General features: G+C 37.1%; 1 protein-coding gene across 28 annotated transcripts in view; it reads left to right on the forward strand.

Annotated features, from left to right (window-relative positions):
• The window catches only part of MPDZ (multiple PDZ domain crumbs cell polarity complex component), a 225062-nt gene that overhangs the window by 41808 nt on the left and 156112 nt on the right, over positions 1-27142 (forward strand). For 27 of the 28 annotated variants that reach the window (XM_020969728.1, XM_078152490.1, XM_078152491.1 and 24 more), the window contains 3 exons: positions 23763-23972; positions 24648-24787; positions 25473-25689. In XM_020969728.1, the coding sequence (XP_020825387.1) occupies positions 23763-23972; positions 24648-24787; positions 25473-25689 (567 nt within the window). The remainder of the gene's footprint in view (positions 1-23762; positions 23973-24647; positions 24788-25472; positions 25690-27142) is intronic. The other variant, XM_020969749.2, reaches the window with a different exon arrangement.

A 27142-nucleotide genomic window follows, 5' to 3' on the forward strand; every position in this document is an offset into this window, starting at 1 on the left:
GAACATGGTTTCTTAGCCCAGGGTCCACCAATGATATCTCAGGGGGACTTTGATACTGAAATAAAATTACATCTTTATTTCAGTATGATTATTTTCTTTGTATTTTATTTTGGGCATTTGAAAACATTATTCTGAGAATGGGTCCATGGGCTTCACCAGAATTCTGAAAGGTTTGATTCCACAAAAAGGGTTAAAAACCTCTGCTCTAGACTCAAGCAGTAATTATTGGTCCTCTCCATTTCTGTAAGATTCAGCTATAACTTATCTGAAGATATCCCAGACACTATCTATATAGAATAGAGATAAATTGTGAAGGTACATTCTGTGAAAGTGTCTTAGGTATACTTTTGAAAGTAGTCTTATCCTCTTTCATGTAGACGGAGAAAAATTAACATCTATATTTCTTTTTTCTTTATATTTAACAAGTGTACCTTAAATACGTATCTGATGTATATAGCACTTACAGAGAGGTATAAAAGAAGCAGGGGAAAATTTCTCCTTTGCCTCTCTGAAAGGGTTTGCACTTTCAGTCATATTTTACCATAGTCATTGACTTCATCAATATCTAGAAACATTAAGTACTTCCTTAACTGACTCATTTGTGTCTTTCTTTTTATTTGTTCTAATTCATTTCTTTCTGAATATCCTGGGTCTCATTATGCTAGTATTTTTTTTTTCTTTGCCAAAGTTTACCAAAAAAAAAAATAGGGAAGGTCCTATTTTTTCCTACACCTCCTGTTTGTGGTTATTGTGGAAAAGACATTGGATTAAGGCCTCAGAGGATTTTGATCTATTCTCTGCTACTTATTTACCTCTCTGATTTTGGTCAAGTCACATCACCTCTTTGTAACACAGTTTCTTAAAAACAAACAAACAAAAAGATTAGGTAGGAAAAAGGAGCAGCTAGGTGGCTCAGTGGATAGAGCACTGGCCCTGGAGTCAGGAGGACCTGAGTTCAAATGTGGCCTCAGACCAGACACTGGACACTTACTGGCTGTGTGACCCTGGGCAAATCACTTAACCCAATTGTCTCACCAAAACAAAAAAAAAAAGATTAGGTAACAGTTTCTTTATTTGGAAAATGAAGAGTTGGATTAAATGATGTCTCAGGTATATTTTGACCCAAAATTTTATCCTCTTATGGTAATTTAGTAATCATATTAATAGCTAGCACTTATATTTTGCTTTAAGAGTTTACAGAGCACTTTAGGAATATCTCATTTTATCTTCACAATAACCCTGGGAAGTAGGTACTATAATCGTTCCCATTTTATAGTTGAGAAAACTGAAGCAGATAGTGGTTAAACGACTTGTCCAGAGCCACATAGCTAGAGTTTGAGGCCAGATTTGAACTAAGGTCTTCCTGATTCCAGATCCAGCATTCTATCTTGTGTCACCTAGCTGCTACCATTTAAAAAATGTATTTTATTAATATTAAAATCAGGAAGTTGTATACTAAGCTCTGACAGCAGTGATCAGGCATTTGTTATATCTTCGTTTACCACAACAGGTGAGTTTTTCTAGGCACAGTCTTTGTACAGTCCTTACAGCTAGAAACTTGAGCCCCTAGATCAGCCTTCTTTAGCATGCCTCTATGTCCCTGAGAAGAGAAGAAAGTGAATAATTTATAAGTCTGAGGTATATGGAACATATTGAGAAACTTGATCGCATTGTTTTGTCCATGACAGATGCGCACACGCCACATTGAATTAAGCCTGCTATTTTTTTTCTCAGATTCTTCTCATTACTTCTATTCAATAAGGTTCAATTTTCCCAATTTGCTACTTCAATACTAAGATTGCCCTTGGAAATCAAACTGTTTCCTTTGGCAAACTAAATACTTGACAGGTGTGTAAGGAAGAGGGCATAAAAGCCATGCCCTAAAGGGATGTGCTATTTAAATATTGTCAAAAATACTAACAGGTCGGGGGTATAATTGATGCCTCTGTTTAATTCTGCTGCTTGGTACATTGTTATAACTGCCAGCTAAAAGGACGTGCTGTTAAACCCAGATAATCTCTAACGGTCTCAATTCATTGCCCTATTGCACAATTCCCATTTAAGTGAAAAGGACTCTGACTGTGTGTCAATGATCTGTCAAATGCACATTTTCAAGCAGTAGACCTACTGTCACTGAATCATTATTATAGCTAATCACCCCAGGGCTTAGTGCTTATTCATGACCAAAATCCAGCTATTGTGGGGATGGGGGAGGGGGAGTAGGAATAAACACGTTTATGGTTTAATCATAGAAACTTGCCAGCCGTAAGGATGTTGTACTTTGGCTGTGCAGTCTGTGCAACTTCTCACACCCAATACAGGCAAAACTCAGTTTTCTCAGAAATTCATTGCCTTGTCATATGAAATGAACAAAGAATAATATATAATATATATGTATATGCATATATATTATACACACACATATATATTTGGCTTAAGTCCATAGGATAATAGATTTAGAGTTGGAGGAGACCTTTGAATTCATCCTTCAGATTATGGTTGAGGAAACAGGCCTGGGGACTTATAAAGTGAGGGGTGGTGTAAGACTCCAATAGTAAGTGGCAGAGATAGGATTTGAAGCCAAAAGACTTTAGATCCAGCATTCCCTCTTCTGTGCCATGTTGTCTCTTAAGTTGTTTGCAGCAAAACTATGATTTAGTTATAATAAGTATTTCTATGTTGAACCTTAAAAAGTTTCTAGAAGACTCTTGTCTATGTCTGTTCAGGTACAGAGGGTAGATGATACAATGATGAAGATAATTTGGGTCAAAAAACAGGATTACATGAATCACGTAAGTCTTATGTGCTGCTTACCTGGAATCATGGTCTGGATATCATTGAAATCCATTATTTTTTTGAGTTGCAACACCTCACTGTATGCTTGATTTTGTAAGGTATCTGTCCTGCCTCCCCACCCAACAGATTGTTGCATAACCCATTTATATGTATGCATAATATGTATGAAATAAGCTATGGTACATGGATGTACCACGGTATATGGATGGGAAAACTTATAGGAACTAACGTAGAGAGAAGTTAGCAGAACCAGTTAAACAACATATGCAATAACACAAATGAAAAGAATACTAAAACTGAATGTGTCCAGGAAATGTGCCCCTTTCCTTGTTGTAGAAGTAGAGGATTGTGGAGGTTGGATATTGCATGTATTGTCAGTTGCTGATGAGTTAGGGCCTTTGATCACCTAGTTTCTTTTTCCTTTTGGGTCTTTGTTACAAGGAAAGACTAAATGCTTGAGGCGGAGCCAAGATGGCAGAGTGAAAGCAGTGACTTGCTTGAGCTCTCCCCCAAACCCCTCCAAATACTCATAAAAAATGGCTCTAAACAAATTCTGAAGCAGCAGAACACACAAAAAAGACAGAGTGAAACAAATTTCCAGCCCAAGACAACCTAGATGATTGATCAGAAAGGTGTACTGCACCGGGCTGGGAGTGCAGCACAGCACGGCGTGGGCGCGCAGGCAGCAGCAAACCTGGAGCAGGCCTCAGAGGACTGAATCGAGAGCAGCTGTGGAGGTTTCCAGACTCCTCAATCCACGAATGCCAAAGACAACTTAGAAGATCAGTGGGAAAAGTCTGTTTCTGTCGGTGGTCAGAGAGGAAGACGGGGTTTCAGCTCCATTCCCCAAGAGCGTGGCCCGGGGTGGGGCAGCTGCTTCCCGAGCTTCCGGCCCACAGACTGAGGGGGAATCCAGTGGCTGATCAGAGAGGGATTGCAGGGATCTCTTTGCCAGTGCTGAGGCAGGAATCTCTTGCTTTGCCCTTGTGTGAATCTGGGTCACAGTTCTGGGCAGCGGTGCTGGGGTGAGGAGGAGCGCTGGCTTGGTGGAGATTATGGTGGTGGTAGAGAGGAACCCCTCCTCACAGTTACAGGACAGAAGGGAGTACTTGTGGTCACAGGCCAGGAAAGGAGTAAACACCTCGCCCCTTATCATACCACCTTGGAAGAACTGAAAATTTACAGGGCCCTACAAGTATCTCTGAAAACAGCTGTACAAACCCCTGAAGCTTGGGACAGTACACTCTCCACATTGGAAGCAGACTTACCTTAACAAAGAGTTTAAAACTCAAGTAATTGGCCAGGATCATGAGCAAGCAGTGCAAAAAGAGTCAGACTATATTATCTTACTTTGGTGAAAAAGAAGATCAAAATATACAACCAGAAGAAGACAACAAAGTCAAAGCTCCTATATCCAAAGCCTCCAAGAAAAATATGAATCAGTCCCAGGCCTTGGAAGAGCTCAAAAGGGATTTTGAGAAGCAAGTAAGGGAAGCAGAGGAAAAACTGGGAAGAGAAATGAGAGTGATGCAAGAAAATCATGAAAAACAAGTCAACAGCTTGCTAAAGGAGACCCAAAAAATACTGAAGAAAATAACACCTTAAAAAATAGCCTAACCCAAATGGCAAAAGAGGTCCAAAAAGCCAATGAGGAGAAGAATGCCCTAAAAAGAAAAATTGGCCAAATGGAAAAGGAAGTCCAAAAGATTACTGAAGAAAATACTTCCTTAAAAATTAGAATAGAGCAATTGGAAGATAGTGACTTTATGAGAAATCAAGACACTGTAAAACAAATCCAAAAGAATGAAAAATTAGAAAACAATGTGAAATATCTCATTGGAAAAACAACTGACCTGGAAAATAGATCCAGGAGAGAGAATTTAAAAATTATTGGACTATCTGAAAGCCATGATCAAAAAAAGAGCCTAGACATCATCTTTCAAGAAATTATCAAGGAAAACTGCCCTGATATAGTAGAACCAGAGGGCAAAATAGAAATTGAAAGAATCCACAGATCTCCTCCTGAAAGAGATCCCCAAAGGAAAACTCCTAGGAATATTATAGCCAAATTCCAGAGTTCCCAGGTCAAGGAGAAAATATTACAAGCTGCCAGAAGGAAATTCAAGTACTGTGGAAACACAATCAGGATAACACAAGATTTAGCAGCTTCTACATTAAAGGACCGCAGGGCATGGAATATAATATTCCAGAGGGCAAAGGAGATAGGATTACAACCAAGAATCACCTACCCAGCAAAACTGAGTATAATCCTTCAGGGGAAAAAATGGTCATTCAGTGAAATAGAGGACTTTCAAGCATTCCTGATGAAAAGACCAGAGCTGAATAGAAAATTTGACTTTCAAATACAGGACTCAGTGGAACATGAAGAGGTAAACAGGAAAGAGAAATCATAAGAGACTTATTAAGATTGAACTGTTTACATTCCTGCATGGAAAGATGATATTTTAACTCATGAGACCTTTGTCAGTATTAGGGTAGTTGAAGGAAAAAATTATATGTATGTATATAGATATAGATAGATAGATAGATAGATAGATAGATAGATAGATAGATAGATAGATAGAGGCACAGGGTGAGTTGAAGATTAAGGGGTCATATCTGGAGAATAAAATTAAGGGATGAGAGAGGATGATACTGGGAGAAGAAAGGGAGAGGTAGAATGGGGTAAATTATCTCACAAAAAAACCCAGAAAAGTCTCTACAGTGGAGGGGAAACAGGGGAAGGTGAGAGGGAATGAGGAATCTTATTCTCATAGGATTTGGCTTAAGGAGAGAATAACATACACATTCAATTGGGTATGGAAATCTGTCTTACCCTACAGGAAAATAGGGGAGAAGGGACAAGAGAGCAGGGGATGATAGAGGAGGGCAGATTGGAAAGAGGGTAATCAGAAGCAAATACTTCTGAGGAGGGACAGGGTCAAAAGAAAGAATAGAATAAATGGGAAGGCAGGATAGGATTAAGGGAAATAGAGTTAGTTTTTCACAACATGTCTACCATAGAAGTGTTTTGCATAACTGCACATGTACAACCTATATTGAGTTGCTTGCCTTTTCAATGAGGGTGGGTGGGAAGAGAGGAAGGGAGAAAATTTGTAACTCAAAGTTTTAAAAACACATGTTTTAAAAAAAATGTTTTCACATGCAACTGGGAAATAAGAAATACAGGAAATGGGGAACAGAAGTCTATCCAGCTCTACAGGAAAATAGAAGGGGAAGGGGATAAGAGGAGGGAGAGATAGAAGAGAAGGCAGACTAGGGGAAGGGTATTCAGAATGCATGCATCTTGGGGTGGGGGGAGGGGTGAGAAATTTGGAACTCAAAAACTTGTGGAAGTGAATGTTGAAAACTAAAAATAAATAAAATTATATTTAAAAAAAAGACTAAATGTTTGGGAAAGCAGAAAGAGCGATGTACTCAGAAGTGAATGGGATGTATAATTGAGAGGCATCAATAAAAAAAACCAAAGGGGGCAAAATTAAAATTCCTTAAATGTTTAAAAAAGATGATAGCTTTAACGTATTTCCTTTCCACACAAAGCATTGTCTTACTGATTTCAAAAGTAATATAAAATAGGCTGTTATTTATAGGTCTAGGCTACTTCCTTGCACAGAAATCCCCAGTAGCCCTCTATTGTCTAGAGGATAAAAAACAAAACCAAAAAACCTCCCAGATCATAAACTTGGCAGTTAATTAGTCATTTAAGGAAGGCCCAACACAATCTGGCCTTAGCCTGCCTTTTCAGAAGTTATTTCATATGACTTCTTTCATATTCTCTACATCTCAGCCAAACTGGCCTTCTTGCTTTTCTCTAAAATTATCACTCTTCTCTCCTGCTTCCTTTTTGCCAATGCATAAATTGCTCCCTATGCCTGGCTGGAAGGGATACGCAGCTTCCCCAACTCAGCCTCTTGGTTTTTCCAGCTTCTTATAAGGTTCAGAATCGCAGTTCTAAAGGATTGAGAATCCTTTCCCAAACCCAGTTTTTAGGGCTTTCTCCTCAAATTGTTTCTTATCCAGGTACACTGTCTAACCACCAGTAAAATGTAAACTCCTTGAGGGCAGGGATTTTTCTTTTGTCTTTGTATCTCCCAGCACTCTCTGTACCTAGTATGGTTTCTTGCACATAGTAGGTACTTAATATTTATTAACTTGAAAAGTAGTAGCTTAGGCCTTGACCATCTCTTTTTTTTTTAGAAGCCTTACAGATACGTCCTGTCATTTCAGTTGTATCTACACAAAAATCAAACTAATGACTAAGCGACTGTATGAGTTAGTGCATACTGAGTATAACAATGAGAGAAACTGAAAACCACTCAACAGTGGTTTGTGACATTGGTGTCTTCTCCAATTATTTCCATAGATGCCAGCAAATTCTCAAAATCAAATTACAATAAGTGCTACTCTGAATATTTTGGAATCTTCCTTTCTGTCTTTGATGAAAGGGGATTTCTAAGTGAAAGGGCGTGGACATTGTCATCTCTTGCTTATGATTCCAAAATACTTCACAGAATGGTTGAAACAATTCAAAACTCCATCAGCAGTGTGCTTGTCTATCCATAGCCCTTCCACCGTTGATTTCCTATTTTTGGTTATCTTTGCTTCTTAGCCAGGTATAAGATGGCACTTCAGTTGCTCAATTTGCAATTATTTTCCCATTAGTGATTTGAAGAGATCTTTTATATGTCTGCTAACATTTGCAGTTCTTCTTTTGAGAAGTGTTTAGATTTTTTGACCACTTAACCTAAGTGGATTTTAATTTATGAGGCCTTAGACAGAACTATTATACCAAAAGGTAGATACATCCAAAATTTATTTTGAGTTTGGAATGGAGTTTATTCATTTATAAACCTGTTATCCTTGAAGGGGAAATTACATCTCCCCCAAATGCGTAGATGGAATTATGACTTGCTGTTGATGGGAAGGCAACAGAAAGAAAGGAAATATACCTTTATCCCATTAAAAAGCATCCTCCATCTTTAATGGAATGATTTATATATCTTTTGAAGATTAACAATATTTTTGAGCATTCCAAAAGTTTTATTACCATAAAGCAGTGATATGAGAATTACAAAAGGCAAGGGAAATACTGGATAGAGATAGAACCCTGAAAACAGAATTCCTGGATTTAGGTCCTGCCTTAGGCATATCCTATGTGCATGGCCAAATAATTTAACTCTTAGCACCCTAGGTAATTTTTGAAAATGCTAAGTCAATGTAATGCCCATATGCATTTATGGATAGAATTTCTACCAGATTCCTTATACCAACATGTTCAGGATTTTAAAAAAATTGTTGAACAAAACCAATGACCAGTGAAGAAAATGAATAGTTTACCAACCCTTATCTAGGAGGAATTTAAAAATCAAAGTCAGATAATGAAAAAGAATCACTTATATGTTTTTACATTTACCATGAAGTTTATTTACTGTGGGAATTTTGAGTACTTTATTTTTGGTTCAATAACAGCTTTTGAATGTTTGTTCCTTTAACTAAAAGTATGTAAATACAGAGTACTTGAAAGAAGGGACTAAAATTCTTTTTCCTAGGCAAGCTTTTTATGTAGCACTGGATTAAAATGCAACACCATCTTGCTATTTTAGGCCAGTATGTGTGTTTGTGCATGCATGTCTAAAACAGCAAATGGTGCTGGGTGGAATTTTAGTGACAAAGTTAAATGACCTTTCAGATTTGGGATGAGAGCCAAAACATGCTACTGACCTCAGAGGGCATTTTGACTCTACTAGTTTGAAATAAAGTCTTTGTAGACTGATTTGTTTACTCATGGAACTCTGTTATGAGGTCGTAATTCATGAATGTAAAGAAGCTGACAGAATGACTGGGTTTAGAGTAAAAGGATCTACATTTGAATCTGCTACTTAATGAGATAGGTTCAGCTATCAGTACTAGGAATCCTAGTATGACAAAAAGTATCCATCAGCTTCTATAAATGAAAGAAATGTATATCACCTAAAGTCTTATTAAATGTTAGTTTCCAAATATTTTTCCAATGGAAGAAAGCAGGTCAGCAGTTAAAACTCTGGAAGTGGTAGAGAAAAAAAATCCCAAACTCATACTAAAACCTGGGTTCTTTTATGACTTTTGTGCCCTTGGGCAAATTATTTTACTTATTATTATATAGTAGCTTCTCATATCCCTCCTCCCAGATTTTCTGCTTCTAATTTATAATGGGGCCAGAAAACATAGAATTTGTATATCATTATTATTATTATTATTATTAAAATTTAAATTATATTTTTAAATGACATAATATGTCATTTAGCATAGTGCATAAGCATACTAATGTTTTATAAGACTTTTGGGATACCCTGTGTATAATAAATAAATTATAATTGAATTATTGGAATTTTTAATAATTATATGTAAAGCAAGAACAAGTAGTTAATGAGCAATGGCCAGTCCCATAAAGTTCTTGGGCTCTGTTTTTGTTGCTTAGGGACCTTTTTACTTACCTGATTCTCACAAAAGATCTCTTACTAAGTAAAATCTTAACATGTTTTATCTGCCTTGCCATACGCTGAGTGAGACTAAAGTATTTACTACACACAGAAAATGAAATGAGATGAAAATAAGTAAAACAGCCAGGTACTCCGATAACATCACTAAGGTTCACCTGATCAAGGTAAATAATTATAGCTGGTTTATATAAGGTTTGTAAAGCATTTTACAAACTTTATCCTCACAAGCATTGGAAGGAGATATTATCCTCTTTTACAGATAAGGAAACGGAGGCAGACAAAGTTTAAGTGACTTGCCGAGAGTCATTGGTAGCATTTGTATAAGGCCTGATTTGAATTCAAGTCTTCCTGACTCCAGGTCCATATATACTGTATACATTGTGCCTCCCACTTCTTAATTCATGACCACTGAACCAAGAATTTCAGCAATATTTAATTTATCTATGACTATTTATGACCATAGAATTAGATACAATGTCATTGTACCTAATTCACCATTCTTAGCTATGGTCATTTTTCATAAACATTAATCTGATTTATCATGAAGTTTTTGGATTTGGCCACTAAATGGATATAATAAGCAGACCAAACATGTCACAAGCTACTTATTTCACTTGTATAGATGCAACATTAATCAAGGTAATAGATCAGAGCTGGAAGGGTTCTTAGAAATCAATCATAGGCTCTATCCCCTTCCTTTTAAAGAAATAGTTAATTCCTTCGAATTTATAGTCCCTCCCCAGACTCCCAAATCTAATGTTATCAATTAGTCTATTTTGTATCCCCTATTTATTTTTTAGGGCATTAAAAATACATAGAAACTTTTGGTTTTAGTTTCCACATCTCTAGAATGAGAAGCAGTGATCACATGATTGCCTATTCCCTTCTGTCCTTCAGCTTGAAAATTCTATGGGGCTGTTTCTACGGTCTTGAAGCAATTCTGCACTGATTAATGATATTTAGGAAAATATGTATTACCTAATTGCTTTATGGAAATAGTTCTTTAAGATGTAGATTTAAGAAAGGTCAAGCACATTAAGGAAACTTGGTCCAGTGAATGAAGATGGAAAGAGGCTTCTTAGGAGGGAATATATACGGGCCGTCCTTTATATCAATCATTGAAACCTGCAAGGTTGACCATTAGCTTGAGCTCATAGCATTTTGTAGAATACTGGCTCATATTTCCATAGTGTCTATACAATACTTCCCTCCAATAAAAAGAATACTGGTTTTTGAATTGGAGAACTTGGGTTAAAACCCTGCTTTTCTTAACTACCTACCTGTGAGATCTTGGGCAAGTCACTTTACCACTCTGGAACTCAATTTCTTCATTTTATAAGTTAAATGGTTAGATTAGGTACTTCTAATGTCCCTTCTTCCTTTGTATCCATTATCCTAGAATTCTACCTTACCTGACTTGATTCATATATCAATCCTTCAAATACTCTTCATTCTAGACCAGTTGTGTTCTGAACTCGATATCCCATCTCCCTTCTATATATGCTATTCTGTATGCCTGCCATGTCCTACCTCCCACCTTTGTCTCTCTGAATATTTCTTGTTTCTTCTCATTGTCAAAGGTCTCTTTCTCTTCAAATTATCTTCTTTTTACTTGTCTGCATGCATGTCATATCCCTGCCCTCCAGTAAAATGTAAGTTCCTTGAAGTCAAAGATCATTTTAGGTCTTTTTATCTTTAGTGCCTGCATCTGTTATTTTATCAAAGCAGGTTACTTTGTGATGGGGAAGCCCTCTAACAATGAATATCTTCAACTTACTATTTAATCTTATATAGTTGCTTGTAGGCTCTGAGAGGTTCATTGTGCTCAGGGTCACGTTGCCAGTATATATTCAAGGTGAGACTTTAACTCAAATCATCCTAACTGTAAGAACAGTTTTTTTATCTATTCATCCCTTGAAGTGTAGTAGGAGCTCAGTGCAGGCTTGTTGCATTGAATTTCATTAGCAAAAATATTACTTCTCCTATTTCACAATTGAGTAAACTGAAGCTTGGAGAGGGTCAATAATTTTGCTCAAGGACAAGTTATCAAGCCAGGACCCTAGCCCTGCACTTCTGAGTTCAAATCCAAACTCTATCTCTGACTCCAAAATCAAATAAAACCCAAAAAGTCGAGTTAAAAGTTTTTGGAATATTGAGGATATGACAGTCTGTCTATAATAATATTAAACAGCAAGGGAAGGGATTAAGTGAAGAATTATTTTCCCTACACCTTCAGTTACTCAGGTAAGAATTGATCCTATTTAGTTCTGAGAAGTTGAAAAAAAATAAACACAAGTTCACTCACTGTGATGCACCTGCATCCATAGAGATAGAGGTACTGATCCAGAGCCACTGGCAGCATACATTCTTCAAAATGATTCTCTCCTTCATTTGCCCTGTAGTAAGGAATTATTATGAAAAGATAACCAGGAAACCACCCAATGGTCTTTCCCTGATGATGACCAATGTTAGTCAGAAGTAATTTAACACATTTTGTTAAACTGTGGCTTTAATGAAATACAAATTTTGCTTTCAAAGTACAAAAAGAACTGTCCAGATGGCTCTGTTGGAATATGATAAAATGACCTTGTAGGATATCTCAACATGTTATGATTATTTCTAATCAAACTTCTTTTTGAAAGGATGGAGGAAGGAACATGCATACTTATTTCTACAGTACCTGAAAATAAACGTATTTATTTTCCAAAGGCTTTCTGTTCCATTTTGTCTATCATTTAATTCAGGAGCCAGGAGCCATTTTATGTCCAAAATAGTCTCGTCACATTAAGCTAATCCCCTTTGAACATGCAACTCAATTTCTTTAATTAGCTTTAAAAATAAGGATCATTAAATCAGAGTGCCACCATCAATTACTGTGCAAGAGTTTGGCTGTTCAATAATGCATCAGAGCTGTGCTCTAATCAGTATTTTACTGAAAGATTTATGGAAAAGGAGGCTTCCCTAGGTCTAAAACTTGAAACATGTGCCTATTATGTATGAAAAAATTTCTGTGATTACTACCATTTTTGGTGTTGTATTTTAGTGAACACTCTCAGTGTTTGATCACTTCATTCTCCTTTGCATTTCATATTTGGGACCAATTCCAAATAGTTGGTTACAGCATTTGTGTAAATTCACAACAAAATAATCAAATTTCTTGCCTTTGCAAGAAAAGACAAGGTGCAGATTTAAAAAAAAAAAGCCCACATTTGTTAGAGGTCCACCTGTCACTACAAATTTTCCCAAACAAGCTTCGCTTTTTATTTCTTATACAGTTAAAGCCAAAAAACAAAAAGAAACAGAGAAATTTAAGTAGATATCTTCTACAAAGATCTCTGATACTTCCTTAGAGCCTGGAGGTGATCATGAGCTCTCAAAAGCAATGCTAACAGAACCTAAACTCTAGCAGGCCATTTCAAGTCTTCTTTAAAAGGCTTTTAGTATCAGGGTTGGTAATGGATTCTTTGTCTCTTGTCCTAAGACTGTCCATAGTAAGTACAGAGGCTCACATCACAAGGCTGGACACAGGGTAAGGGATTCTTCAGGCATTGCAGCTGTTGAAGGCCATCTATTCAGTTATAGAGGGTTACAGTATATATTGACAAAGGGAGTACATATGTGAATGGAAGAATAGATTCTTACATATAGAAGCGTCTAGATTTGTCATCTTGATGTAAACAGCCTATGCTTGAGAACTTGAGCAAAGTTAAAAGCTTTAATACTGGCTAAGGTATTAAAACTTAAGCCCACGAAGCATTTAAATATTCTTGAGCTCTTGTGATTTGCTTGTGTTTTAGCTTTGTTTATTCAATATGCGTAGTATCCATTAAATAGACATAAGCAAAAGTTATATTTTCCTCCTACTCTATGTAGTGTAATCAGAATAAGTTTAGAAAAAAACAGCAACCAAGAGTAGACATGATAATCTGCCCAAAATGCTTGAGGAAATTCAGTTTGATATTTTCATAAGGCAACATAATTATACTAAGTATTTCTGGAAAGACTGATGACTGGCCAGTGAGACAGCTAGCTAATAGCATTAACCTTCTCCATGAAAAGAATTAGGGATAAATGAAATATAAATAGAATTCTGTATCTTCATATTTTTAACATCTTGAGTAAAATGAATCCATACATTTGAGCACATTTCCTGGTTTGTTTGTCTTTTTTTTTTAAAGCATCAGATTCCTGTACATCCAAGGATGGACATAGATTCTAGAGGTGCAGTTTTCTTTCTTTTTTTAAGATGTAGGTTGTTTGTAAGTTTGAAATTTAACAGATGCATAAGCAAAATAATTTAGAACAAGCCAGGATTTTGGCATTCTTTTTTCATTCTGTAGAATCTAGTACAATCAGTCAGTAAACATTTATTAAGTGCCCAGTATGTGTGTGGCACTGTGCTAATCATTGAGGATACAAAAAGAGGCAAAAGACAGTCCCTTCTCTCAAGGAATTCACAGTACAATGGGGGAGACAATAAGCAAACAAATAGGTACAAACAAGGTATAAACAGGACAAATAGGAAATAATTAATAGAGGGGAGGCACTGAAATTAAGACAGGTTGGGAACAGCTTCCTGTAGAAGGTGAGATTTTAGTTGGGACTTGAAAGAAGTTAGGGAAGCCAGTAAGCAGAGATGAGGATGGAGGTCATTCCAGGGATGGAGGTCATTCCAGGAATGGAGGACAGTCAGAAAAAATGCCTGGAGAGGAGAGATACAGTGTCTTGTTTGAGGAATAGTTAGGAGACCAGTGTCACTGGATCAAAGAGGATGTGGCAGAGAGTAAGGTATAAGAAGACTGGAAAAGTGTCGGGGTGTATGTGTGTGTGTGGGGGGTGTCCAGGTTATGAAGGGCTTCGAACACTGAAAAAGAAGATTTTTCAGAGGCAATGGGGAGCCAATGGTGTATATTGACTAGGAAATTAAATTGATCGGACTTGAGATTTAGAAAGGTGATCACTATGGTGACTGAGTGGAGGATGGGCTAGATTGGGGAGAGACTTGAGACAGGCAGACCCATTACTAGACTGTTGCAGTAGTCCAAGGGTGAGGTGATGAGGGCCTGCACTGCCAGAATCAAGAGGTGTATGAGAGAAATGTTGCAAAGGTGAACTAGATTGTTGTTGTTCATTCATTTTCAGTTGTGTCTGACTCTTCATGACCCCATTTTGGGATTTACTTGGCAAAGATACTGGAGTGGTTTTCCATTTCTTCTCCAGCTCATTTTGTAGATGAAGAAACAAACAACTAGTAAGTATCTGAGGCCAGATTTGAACTCAGGAAGATGAATCTTCCTGACTCTAGGCTGGGTACTCTATCCACTAAGTCACTTAGCAGCCTTGATAGGGCTTGGCAACAAAATTGGATTTGGGGGTATGTGACAGATAGTGAGGACTTGTAGATAATGTGTAGGTTGAAAGCTCCGTGGGCAATTAGGTAGTAAATATTTTTGATGATGATCTTTTATAAACATTCTGAAATAAGCTTTTAAAATTGCTATATTGGGGCAGATCATCTTTTGTATCTATTATGAAAATGCAAATAAAGGAGGGAGCCAGTATGCCTAAGCAAAAGCATATGGAAAGTCATGGAAACTTAGAAGGTTAAAGGAGAGCTTCTCATACTGTAAAGAATTTAAGACGTTAAACTTTCCCAACATCTTTATTATCCAGTAATTTAATAAATTTTATTTTTATTATGCACTTAACAAGCACCAAACAGCACAAACGTTTCATATACAAAGGAGAGCAAAAATGGAATCGTGAGCTTTTTTTTAAAGTATATATTAAATTTTAGAAGGTAGCAACAAAATAACCCAATTTATGCCCCCTTTTGGATTTACTTTTATTTTCTTCTGTTTTTTTATGTTTCACCATTCTTCTCATTTTTCTACATTTCTGTTTTTGTCCACTAATTGTCTGTCTTCCATTCCACTTTGACCCCTGACAGAAGTTTTTGTAACAAAGAAGGGTATCGAACAAAATAAATCAGTACATTGGCCATGCTTGAAAATTTCTCTCTCGTTATTTATATCTGGGCCAGGGATTCTAAACTTTGTTTTGTTTGTCCTGAACAGCTTTGGCAATCTGATGAAGCCTATGGATAGGACTGCTTTACAGAATAATATTTTTAAATGTACAAAATAAAATAAACCAGATACAAAGAAAATCAATATATTGAAATCTAGTCATCAAAATATTTTTTTAAACAACCAAGTTCATTGACCCCAGGTTGTTTTTAACCTGCCCAGTTCCCTACCAAGAGGATGGAGGCATGCTTCTTCATTTTTCCAAAGGTGTGTGTAGTCACTGCATTTATCAGAGGTCTGATGTCTTTTAAATTAAAATGATTAATAGCTATCATTTTTATAAATGCTTTAAGATTTGCTAAGCAATTTATAAATATTATCTCACGTTGTCCTCACAACTCTGAGGAGTAAATACTGTCATCATCCCCACTTTACATGGATGGAAACTGAGGCAGATGAGGTAAAGTGACTTGTCTGGGGTGTCACAGCCAAAGCAAATCTGAACTAAAATCTTCTTGACTCTAGGTTAAGTATTCTATCCACACTTCCACATAGCTTCCTTTACATTGTTGTGATGAGGCTATCATATAGATATTCTCTTGGTTCTACTCATTTCACTCCGTATAAGTTCATACAGATCTTCCTAGGTTTCTCTCAATTATTTTTATTTGTTATTCCTAATGGCACAATAAGATCCTATTAACATTTATATAGCATAATTTGTTTTGTCATTCTGTAAGTGGTGGGCACCCACTTTCCCTTCTAGTTCTTTACTATAACAAAATGTATTACTATGAATATTTTTGTATATGTGAGACCTTTTTTCTTTCCCTGTTACCTCTTTGTAATATATGCCCAGTAGTGATGATGTTCCTGGATCAAAGAAGGAATGTATATTTTAGTGATTTTAGGAGAAGAGTTCCAAATTCTTTTTTCAGAATGGCTAGACCAGGGGCAGCTAGGTGGCTCAGTGAATACAGCACTGGCCCTGAAGTTAGGAGGACCTGAGTTCAAATCCAGCCTCAGACCAACCACTTGACACTTACTAGTTGTGTGACCCTGGGCAAGTCACTTAACCCCAATTGCCTAAAAAAAAAACCCCGCCAGAATGACTACACCAAGTCACAGTTACATCAACAATGCATTAAAGTGCCTAGCCTTCCCAAGATAGAATTTCTCAATACTTGACTTGTTGTTATTCTCCTGTATATCCAGAAAAAGTAAGAATAATTTTGTTTTGTAGTTAAGTTCCTTCAGTGGGGAAAGCCAAAACAGTTGCCTGTCGAGTTATGTAGTCAGAGAACATTCGGCTTGAAAAAGAGGCTTTCAGACCAACTTTCTTTTTATGAAGAAAACTATCTTGGGGGATTTGAATCTGAGAACTCTTGGAGTTTTCCCAGACCTGTGATGATTGCACCTTCAGGGCATAAGCATCCCTTTACCTTTTGCATCATAATACTCTTAATGCAGCAGACAGAGTTAAAACAAAATCTTTCCATGTGCAGACATGTAAACTGTATAATTAGTTTGCTGCCATATAACCTAAAAAGACATCTTTTTAAAACTTCAGGTATCTGTTATGTGTGTTAGCAGTAAGTATAATGAATTAATTTGTTACTTTTTTTCTTATACTTCAAGAATACTTGAAAGTTACCTCCGCTCAGCAATTCAGCTTAAACATTTATTAAGTAGCTATTGCATGTAAACCACCAAGGAGATAACAAATTTTAAATAGTACTGATTCCTTTCTCTTATGTAATGCATAGTCTATAAGAGGACTAAGGCATATACACAGAGAACTATAGTATACAAGATTATATGTTGCATAAAATGAAGAAGATGGATTTGGTGGCTTCTGTGGTTCATTCCAGTTCTGAATTTGTGATCCCATGATCCTCTAAGTGTAGCATAGAGCCTGGCACATAGTAGGTGCTTAGTAGATGTTTATGAATTTATTGATTTAAAAAATAAGTGTTATAGGATTCAAAGTAGAAAACTATAGTTACTGATTCTGGGGATCAAGGAAGGATTCCTGATGGCAAATGTGGGATGAAGACTTGATAATTATTTGGTGAATCTGATCTATAAATTATCTAAATTGGTTCTGTTCATAGACCCAAACTCCAAATAGTTGCCACCTTTATACCTTTAAATTTATTTTCTCTAAACTGGGTCCTCATATATATCTACTAGACTGGACTTATCAATAACAACTTTTGTAGATACATTAAAAAGAAATGCCTAATTTTGTGCTTTGTGATGAAGAATAAATTTTTTTAAAGAGCCTTTTGGTGGGTTGAATAATGCAGCTAATTATCTAAAAAAAACCAAACTACTTTTTTTTAGTTTGTCTTTCTAGACCTAACTTTGAGCAACATGTTTTTTTAAGAGTGAACTGAATGAATTTTCAATTGATTTAAACAAACTAAAAAACAAACCTAATTTATTAACATGAACTTTTTTCCCTTCGGGATCTTAATATTGTAATTAGTTGAGCCAGACAAAGCAAGCCGTATTCTGAGAGTGTTCTCCCTTGGAATGAGAATTAATCTCTTAACGTACCAGGGAGTACCTTTGAAGGACTCATTACTTTGTTCCCAGCATATAGTTTGTTCATCCTGGCTCACCATAGCATAAGTCCAAATATTTTTTTCTCTATGCAAACACACCATAGGCGTTAGGACCTTGTGTGTGGGATCCTCAGCCTGTCGCAGCTTTCATCATGCCATCTGCTTCAACCTGAGATGTGTAGAATCTGCTGGCAGACTTTTTTGAAGTTGCCATGGCTCAGGATAAAAAAACCAGGCTTGGCATAACAAGGCTGTTTTAAAAAAAAATACACACACACACACACACACACATTATACATACATATATAGTATAATATATACATATATTTAGGTATAGGTACATATAAATTAATTGATCCCAAATGCTTTAAAATAATCATTTAAAGGATTACCAAATGCTTTCCATCTTTGACATCCTCTCCATTCCCCTCCCAGTAGTTAAAAACAGGTAGCTAATAAAATCGTTGGGTCATTGGTAATCTGAAAGCTGTCTTTGGGTCTTACAGACTATAGTGTATTTTACAATAGTTGTATATAACAACTCATCAATTTGTATAATTAGTGCCATGGTTTATGGAGAAAGAAGAAAAGTCCCTACAAAATTCCTCAGTCATAGGAATAACAGTAGCAACAGCAACAGTAATAATGATTCAACACTTAAAGGTACTGTGATTTCAGTGGTGTGGTAGGTACTTCTTACACCCACACAGATTGAATGCCTTAGAACATGTTTTTAATGAGTTTTTGTAGTTGAAAATATTCATTACTTGGTGGCCAACCATTTGATAATAAATCAACAAGCATTTATTTAGCACCTGCTGTGTGCTAAGCCACCTGACCTGAACTTCAAGCCCTTCCCCTTGGTAGGACTTATGGGGCTTTTGTGCCACTTTTATAGCCTTTGAGAACTCACAGTCACAATATGTGCCACAATGAGAAGATGAGTGAGTGAGTTTTTCTTAAGTGGTTAATATGTGAAAAAAGTTCTCATGTGAGGGCAAGGCAGAAGATAATCTAGAGAATTAAAAGTTGAGCCAGGTTGGAAGTGAGCTTGGATAGTATGGCTGCTTTCCAAAGTGGGGCTTCCGAGGAGGAACTCACCAGTCAGAGGAGGAGGATACAGAGGAGGCAGCATCTCTAGCATGAGAAGGAAGCTGAGATGGAGGTGGAAAAGAAATCCAGGAAATAGAAGTTGAGCTCTGTTAGAATAGTTGGAAAAGCTGGAATGGAGCATTAATGAGAATAATGATAAAACAATGATTATATTTGTACAAATGCATTTGGAGATATGGTATAATAATAGAGCCACTCAGCATCAGGAAGGCCTAATTCAAGTCGTTCCTCAGATAAATACTGGATGTGAAACCATGGGTAGGTTATTTAACCTCTGTGTTCCAGTCATATCTTCAAGACTCTAAAGGCAGAGGAATTTTAGGGTGCTTATCTACAGGTCTTCATTAGGTAGAGTAAACTTCCACACTGAGAGTTCCCTGCTCTGATCAAATCATAGGCCTAGATACTATCCCAGCACTCAACACCTGTTATAGTTTATAAAGTGCTTTCCCCCACCCCTTGCATTTGAATCTCACAGTCTTTACTGTTAGGTTGGACCGTCTTTGTTATTTCTGATCTGAAGATAAACTGATGTGCAGAAAGACTAAATATTGACTTGTGCAAGGTCACTTAGCTAGCAAGAGGTAGATCCAGGATTTGGGCCTACATCTTCTGATTCCTAGTCTTTTGCTTTATCTGCTGTGTCATATTACCTAGCATAGATTTTGCCACCTGACTGTTCTGAATTTGATGTATCTCAGACTAAAAAAAATTAAAAAGCAAGAGTTGATATATAACAAGCCTACTTTTTTTGGTAAGTCTAAAGGAATGAAGTCATGTCTTGATTTTGAATTCTTTATTGAAAGAACATGCTTGATGTTTGATGACAAAGATCACTGACATTTCAGGCAATTACTGGATCCTCATTAACACTGTAATACAGGTTAGAATGTAGGCTGTGTCTGTTCCTTCCAGTCCAGAGGCGGAATAGTCTGTTAGAGTGTTGAATTTGGAATCAGGAGGATCAAGGTTAAAGTCCTTCCTTTCACTCTTGTTATTATGTGACTGCCCCGGTGACTATCTCTCTGACACTCAGTTTTGTCATCTGTAAAATGAGAATAAAAAAAATATAGCTCCTAACTCACAGAGTTGCCATGAATCTCAAAGGAGATACTGTAATTTCAGCACTTTGCATATCCTAAAGCACTATATAAAGAGGTGAGACCAGCTTAGAATGAAATCTTTTGGGCAGTTCAGTAACTACATTTTGTATGGAGATCAGGGCAATCAGCTATTGACATGATTCTGCTTTATTCTGCTATAGGGAGGCTTTAATGTATTTGCTTCTCAGTCAGTCAACAAACATTCCCTCAGATCATCTCCATTTTATTTTGTCTATATTTTGTTTGTACATACCTCTTTGCATTTTGTCTCCCTCGTTAGACTGTAATTTTCTTGAGAGAAAGGGCTATCTTTTTCTTTTCTTTATGTCTTCAGTGCTTACTTAGCACAATACCTGGCACACTGTAGGCACTTAACAAATGCTTATTGGTGGACTAAGTTCTCTTTCTAGTTCTCATCACTGTTTCTTGAGTACCGTCTTATCCTTACATAGTTTTTATATTGTGACATCCACATCTGTGTGGCTAAAAGAAAAGGGTTTCCCACAAACCACTTTGAAAAGGTTGACTCTGAATGATCTTGGCACAGGTATCAATCAATAAGATGGAATTCAATAAGAGGTTTTACATTCTAAACAAACAAACATTCACAATACAATATGGAGGAGTTTTAATTAGATAGTAGTTTGACAAAAAATAATGAGGTGGCTTTAATATGCTGCAAATTCAACGAGAGTCATTATTATGACTCTGTGTGATATGTGATATGTGTGTGATAGGGCCGGAAAAGAGAGCTAATTTAACTCTCCTATGATGCGCTGAGAGGGATCGTGTCCAAAAGAAGGGGATTGTGAGTCTGACTGTTTTCTACTTTGGTCAAAGTGCACTTAGAGTATCATGTTTAGTGCTGAGTCTAAGAAGTATAACAATAAACTGAAGAACAGCCAGAGGAAGTTGATCAGGATGGTGAAAGGCCTTGAGATTATGCCACAAAGAGGATTCGTTGAAGGAACTAGGGCTGTCTAACTTGGAGAAGAGCCATTGGGGGTGGAGGAGACGGAATGATAGCTTGCATTAGTTACTTATAAGGACTATGGGAAAAAGATTCAGCTTATTCTGCTAATCCTGAGAGAACAGAATTAAGAACAATGGATAGAAGTGGAAAATTTAGGCTTAATATATAAAGAAAAGCTTCAGAGTGACTACAGTGACCTCAAAATGGAATAGGATGCCTTGGGAGTTAGTGAACTTCCCCCTCAGTTCAGATCTTCAGGGGAAGGTTGGATGCCCACTTGTTTCAGATTTATGGAGGAGAATTCTGTTTTTAAGCTTGGTTTATTTACTAAGAAGATAGAGCAAGAACATTTTCCTCCAATACCTGGGAGCATGCTTCCCCATGTACATCCTCAGTCCCTGGGGAAAGTGCACTCAGCCTGAAAGCAGGCTCTACAGAGAGTTTATCCTTCTGCTCTCCCTCCACCACAGTTCACTGTCAAATTTGGCATAGCCCATAGTAATTATCACTAACTCCTAGGCAGGTTGCTGGGTTGTTCACTCCTCATCCTCTCAATTGGCTACAAAATCTGGCATACACTTTGGCTCCTGGAGTTGTAGTGTTTTGCCATTCTGACTTTTCAAAGCTCACGAGGTCACAGCTGTCTGCAGAACTTCTTTTCTCAAAAGCAGGAAAGAAAAACAATGGAAAGAGGCAAAGAACAGTGTGCTATATTTGTGGGTCACATGTCAGTTCCAGGTAAGAAATTATAGCTGAGTTATAGCTCAGCATCAAATCTTCTTCTTCATGTGTTAATCACACTAGAAACAGGCAGAATATAGAAGTATGCTCTTATTCGGGTAGTAGGGCCCTCCCATTTCATGTCATTAGACCTTTCTAGAAGCAAGCTCCTCACCTTTTTCCATGTAGGCTGGCAGCAGGCAGAAAATGTTGAGCATGCTTTGAGCATGAGGTTTACATCCTCTACTCCCCACCACCTTACCTCACATTTAAAAAAAATTGGTAAGTTGTCCCACATGCATTTTAAACACATTGTCCATGTTGCTAAATCAGAAAAGTCCCCCCTGCTCCTTGGACAGGCATAAACAGTGTCTTTTCTCTTGCTTCCTGAAGTGTGATAAAGAAAAGAGTCTCAAAACAATCAAAGTGGCACAGGTCACATACAACCCTATGTGTAGAGGTAGAAATCACTGTTTGTCCTGAAGGCAGTTATGAAGATTCAACAAACCAAAGAATGCTTTATCCAATACTTCCTGTTTATTTAGTACTTAGCATTTGCCTGTCTTGAAATTTGAAATGGCCTTCCCCTCACCCAAGGCAGCAGAGAAAAGAAAAAGCAAAGAAAATCTAGCCTCCTTTTTCAGAAGGGAACCTGATCCCTACAGAGTTTCCTAGACCATGTGGAGCTCTCCCTGATGGGATTTAGGATTTGGAGTCAACTGCAAGTCATGCCCTCACTCTCAAGTGAGGGACAAAATCAATCTGGATTAGTGTTCCCAAACCATCCATAGGGGATTAGAGGGCATGTCATTCACTCTCTCTTCCACTAAGGCTCAGTCCATTCAAACTTCAAGTCTATAGTTCTCTGATTCTATAAACTAATAGGTCTGTAATGAAGCATGGTTATTTTGTGTCATCTGGACAAAACTTTGGGTTCATTCAATCATTTGGGTTCTAACCCTGAAGTTTTCCTGGGAACCTCATATACATAACATTATTTCCCTTTATAAGCATTTGTGAAAAAAATTTTAAGTACTTCAGCTAAAATATATAACAAGATGGGACATTTATCAATAGCCCAAATATCAAATGTTCAACTTACACTTTGAGAGAGGGAATAGTGTAGGGGATAGAACACTGAACGTGGAGTCAGGAAAACATACGGTCTAATGCTGCCTTGGACACTAAATACCTGTGTGATTTTGCACAAGTCACTTAATTTCTCTGAATCTCAGTTTCCTAGTTTGTAAAATGAGAGGTTTGGACTTGGTCATCTCTCAAGTGCCCTTTCTGTGTTCCAAATCTATGACCCTATATCAGTCCCTGGAATCCATTGAGGAAAATTTTAATAAATCAGGGAAACTAATTCAGAAAGTAAATTCTGTACATTCATGTGATCTTGCTATACAATTTATTTTACATTTTTTGAAGAGTCTTCTGCAAAAGTCAAAGGACCTGGGTTTAAATCCTACCTCATGTTTACTATGTGTGACCTTGAGCAAGTCATTTAATCTGTTTTTTCATCTATAAAATGAATGGGGTTGCTCTAGATGGCCTCTGAGGTCCCCCTCCTTGCCCTATTATTGTGATGATCACCCTGAAGGCTATGTAAGCAAAGCCCTGATTTTAATACATCTCACCAAAGTCAAAAGTCTTCAAGTGAGGGCCCCAAAACAGATTGTATTGATGTCTATCATACAAGGACCAGCCAAAACAAGTTCAGAGAAGAATGTCCTCAGATAGTTACATGGTGATTCTTTTTTTGGCTGCAGTGGCATTAGGAGACTACCAAGGTATGGAGGGATTGAGATTTGCATTGGTGGAGGACTAGCCAACAATGATGAAATCACACATCCTTGATATCAGTATTTAAAAGGGCATTCTAACTTCTTTGGATACACTTAACAAATCAGTTATATAAGGCTGAAAGTTCCTAATAATCCTTTTGTCATCCTCAGGTAAATGTTACACCATCCATATCTTCAACTGGTGAGTTCTCACAACTTCCACATTTTGCATCTAGTGGGCATCCTACTTCATATAGTGAATCTTATTTATTGGGTCAAAATAATGTCGATTTTGAATCACATGTGGGATCCAGTACTCCTCAAATCAATGGGAAACCTTCAGGTGATGAATTTGATCAGCTAATCAAAAATATGGCACAGGTGAGAAATGACTTCTTGATGTTCACAACGATTAGCATTTGCTTGTATTTATGGATATGTTGCCCTCAGATAATTAAGGCCTTTCTCAGTTAAATATTGTGAAGTAAAAAATGTCTGAGTCATTTTATTGATGAAAGAACATATTTTGTGGGAATTTTTAGATGGTAGAGAGATGGAATTTAAATGCAATTGCTATCAATGGAAAGCAATTATTTTATGATGACTTTTTTTAGTGAGTGTCTGATTTTAAACTGTAGTATTTGCCTTTGGGTATTTTTGTAGCTTTTCATATGTTCTGTTAGATATTATTAAGGGTGAATGAAATATCTGCTAACATGCTAAGCTGTCTCTGTTGCTTAACTGTCTGTGTGACCTCAGGTAAGTCATTTAACATCTAGACAAGGAGTGGGGAACCTGTAGCTTCCAGGTCACATGTGGTCCTCTAGGTCCTCAAGTGCAGCCCTTTGAGTGAATCCACCCCTGAGGTAGACCCTCCTTTTGTTCATCTGGAAAATGGGGGTCATAATGTTAACATACTTCAGAGCGTGTGAGGATCAAAAAAACTAACATGTAAAACATATTATAAGTTATGAAGACATACAAATAAGATATTATTACATTGAAGAGTTTTGCTTCTCTTTTTCATTATTTTTGTTTGGTTTGTTTCTTGAACAGGGTCGCCCTATAGAGATTTTTGAGCTTGTTAAGCCTACAAATGGTGGCCTAGGGTTTAGTGTTGTGGGACTGAAGAGTGAAAACAGAGGTGAACTGGGAATATTTGTGCAAGAGATTCAAGAGGGAAGTGTGGCACAAAGGTGAGACTTTTCCCCGAATCCTATCATGAGTACACTGAATTCTTCTCTTTCTTCATTGTCATGGCATAGATTTAGAGCATTAAGGGATCGCCCTCAGAGGTCTGCCTCAAAAGGATTTTTCAGAAAAAAAAATTGATCTGAAAAACTCACTAAACAGTTTTCAAAGTTTATGTTTACTTCTTTTTCTAGTATACAGTCAAGTCTTTAGAAAATGCAGGTGAGTTCTGTTTTTATAGAACCCAACTTCATATCCTCATAGAAATAAGATTTTAGTTTAGTTTTCTAATTTAGTGCTGGCATAGTAATTGATAGGGTCCTTTCAACTCTAAAGCTCATAGTCAAGGATAAACACAGGGCTTTGACTGTGAGAGGCTGAGCTGGGAGCAGCTAAGTAGGGGCATGTTTTGCTTGAGATAGGTACCAATGTGAAGAGGCCATTGAAGGGGAGGAGATAGCTATAGGGTCTATAATGTCCTGGAGTGGCAGTGGGATTATCTTCAAAGAGAACTAGCTAATTACCAGAGGGCCCAAATAACTTCCTTTCGAAGAACTGCAGGAGGAAGATTACAAAGTGTGGAAAAGAGAAAATGGGATAATAAAAACACTAGAAATCTGTCTAGAAGCATTGGTAATTTTAGTGACAGCTGTCACATATCTTTGTCCTCCTCTTACTCCTCTTTGACAGAGATGGAAGATTGAAAGAAGCCGATCAAATACTAGCAATCAATGGATATGCACTTGATCAAACAATAACACACCAACAGGCTATCAGTATCCTTCAGAAGGCCAAAGATAATGTTCAGCTCATTGTTGCCAGAGGCTCCTTGCCTCCACTCATGAGCCCTATAGTTTCTCGTTCTCCATCTGCTGCTAGCACAGTTTCAGCTCATTCCAATCCAGTAGTGAGTATCTCATTTTTTTCAAAGAAGTGTGTGTGTGTGTGTGTGTGTGTGTAGTCCCACTACTTCTTTCTTGTCCATGTACTTATAGTCATGGATATGTGATCCCTGTTATGGGATTGTAGCTAATGGTGCAGTGGACAGAGCCCTGGGCCTGGAGTCAGGGAAATCTTAGTTCAAAATAGGCTTCAGACACATTAGCTTGAGTGACAATGGGCAAATTATTTCACCTCTTGTCTGGCTACTTCTGTCTCTCCATTCCCTCTCTTCCTCCTTCCTTCTATTCCTTCCTTCCTTCCTTCCTTCCTTCCTTCCTTCCTTCCTTCCTTCCTTCCTTCCTTCCTTCCTTCCTTCCTCCCTTCCTTCCTTCCTTCTTCCCTCCCTTCCTTCCTACTTTCTTTACTTCCTTCCTTCCTTCCTTCCTTCCTTCCTTCCTTCCTTCCTTCCTTCCTTCCTTCCTTCCTTCCTTCCTTCCTTCCTTCCTTCCTTCCTTCCTTTCTTCCTTCCTTCCCTTTTTCTGTCCCATTCTCCCACCCTCCATTGTCTCCTCAAACTCTCCTTCTTGCTGTTGATCACATACTACATATTCTATGTCCTGAGTCCCCAAGTCTTTTATAACCCTCCCTTCAAAAAAATCCCTTTGTTTTATTTTGTATAAATTTTGCATTTTGGATATATGTATATTTTTGTATCACCAGAACCTAGCACAATGTCTGGCATATAGGAAGTACTCAAATGTTTTTGATTGATTGACCTTAAAGAGTCATCTGATTTAACTTTCTGCTTCTATGTTAAATCATGTGAAACAGATGAACGTTTTCCTGTTTAAAAGAATCCTACACAAGATTTTCAGAATTTAATTTTAACTGATACTAAAGAATAACAATAAATGAAATAAATGACATTTCCATTAAGTTTGAGAATCATCTATAGAAAGCTTTAGTTCACATTATAGAGGTGCTGATCTATTCACTACCAAACAAGGGCACTGAAACTTCTATGTATAGGACTTATAAATACAAATCTAAATTTGATTATTTAAAGGTAATCATATAGAAAGAGAGATTCCATTTAAAATAACTATAGACAATATAAAATGGGAATCTCCCTACCAGGACAGACCCAGGAACTATATGAACACAATTATAAAACACTTTTCACACAAATAAAGATCTAAATAATTGGAAAAATATTAATTGCTCATTCATAGGCCAAGCCAATGTCATAACAATGATAATGAAGTTGCTTAATCTATTAATTCAGTGTCATACCAAAAATTTATTTCATTGAGCTAGAAAAAATAATAACATTCATCTGGAAGAACAAAAGATCAAGAATATCAAGGGAATCAATGAAAAAAAAGTAAAGAAAGATGGTCTAGCTATACCAGATTTCAAACTGTATTATAAAGTGGTAATTATCAAAACAATCTCATACTGTCTAAGAAATAGAGTGG

The sequence above is a fragment of the Phascolarctos cinereus genome, unplaced genomic scaffold (assembly GCF_003287225.1).
Source record: "Phascolarctos cinereus isolate Bilbo 61053 unplaced genomic scaffold, phaCin_HiC Scaffold_4;HRSCAF=312, whole genome shotgun sequence".
Classification (NCBI taxonomy): Eukaryota; Metazoa; Chordata; class Mammalia; order Diprotodontia; family Phascolarctidae; genus Phascolarctos; species Phascolarctos cinereus.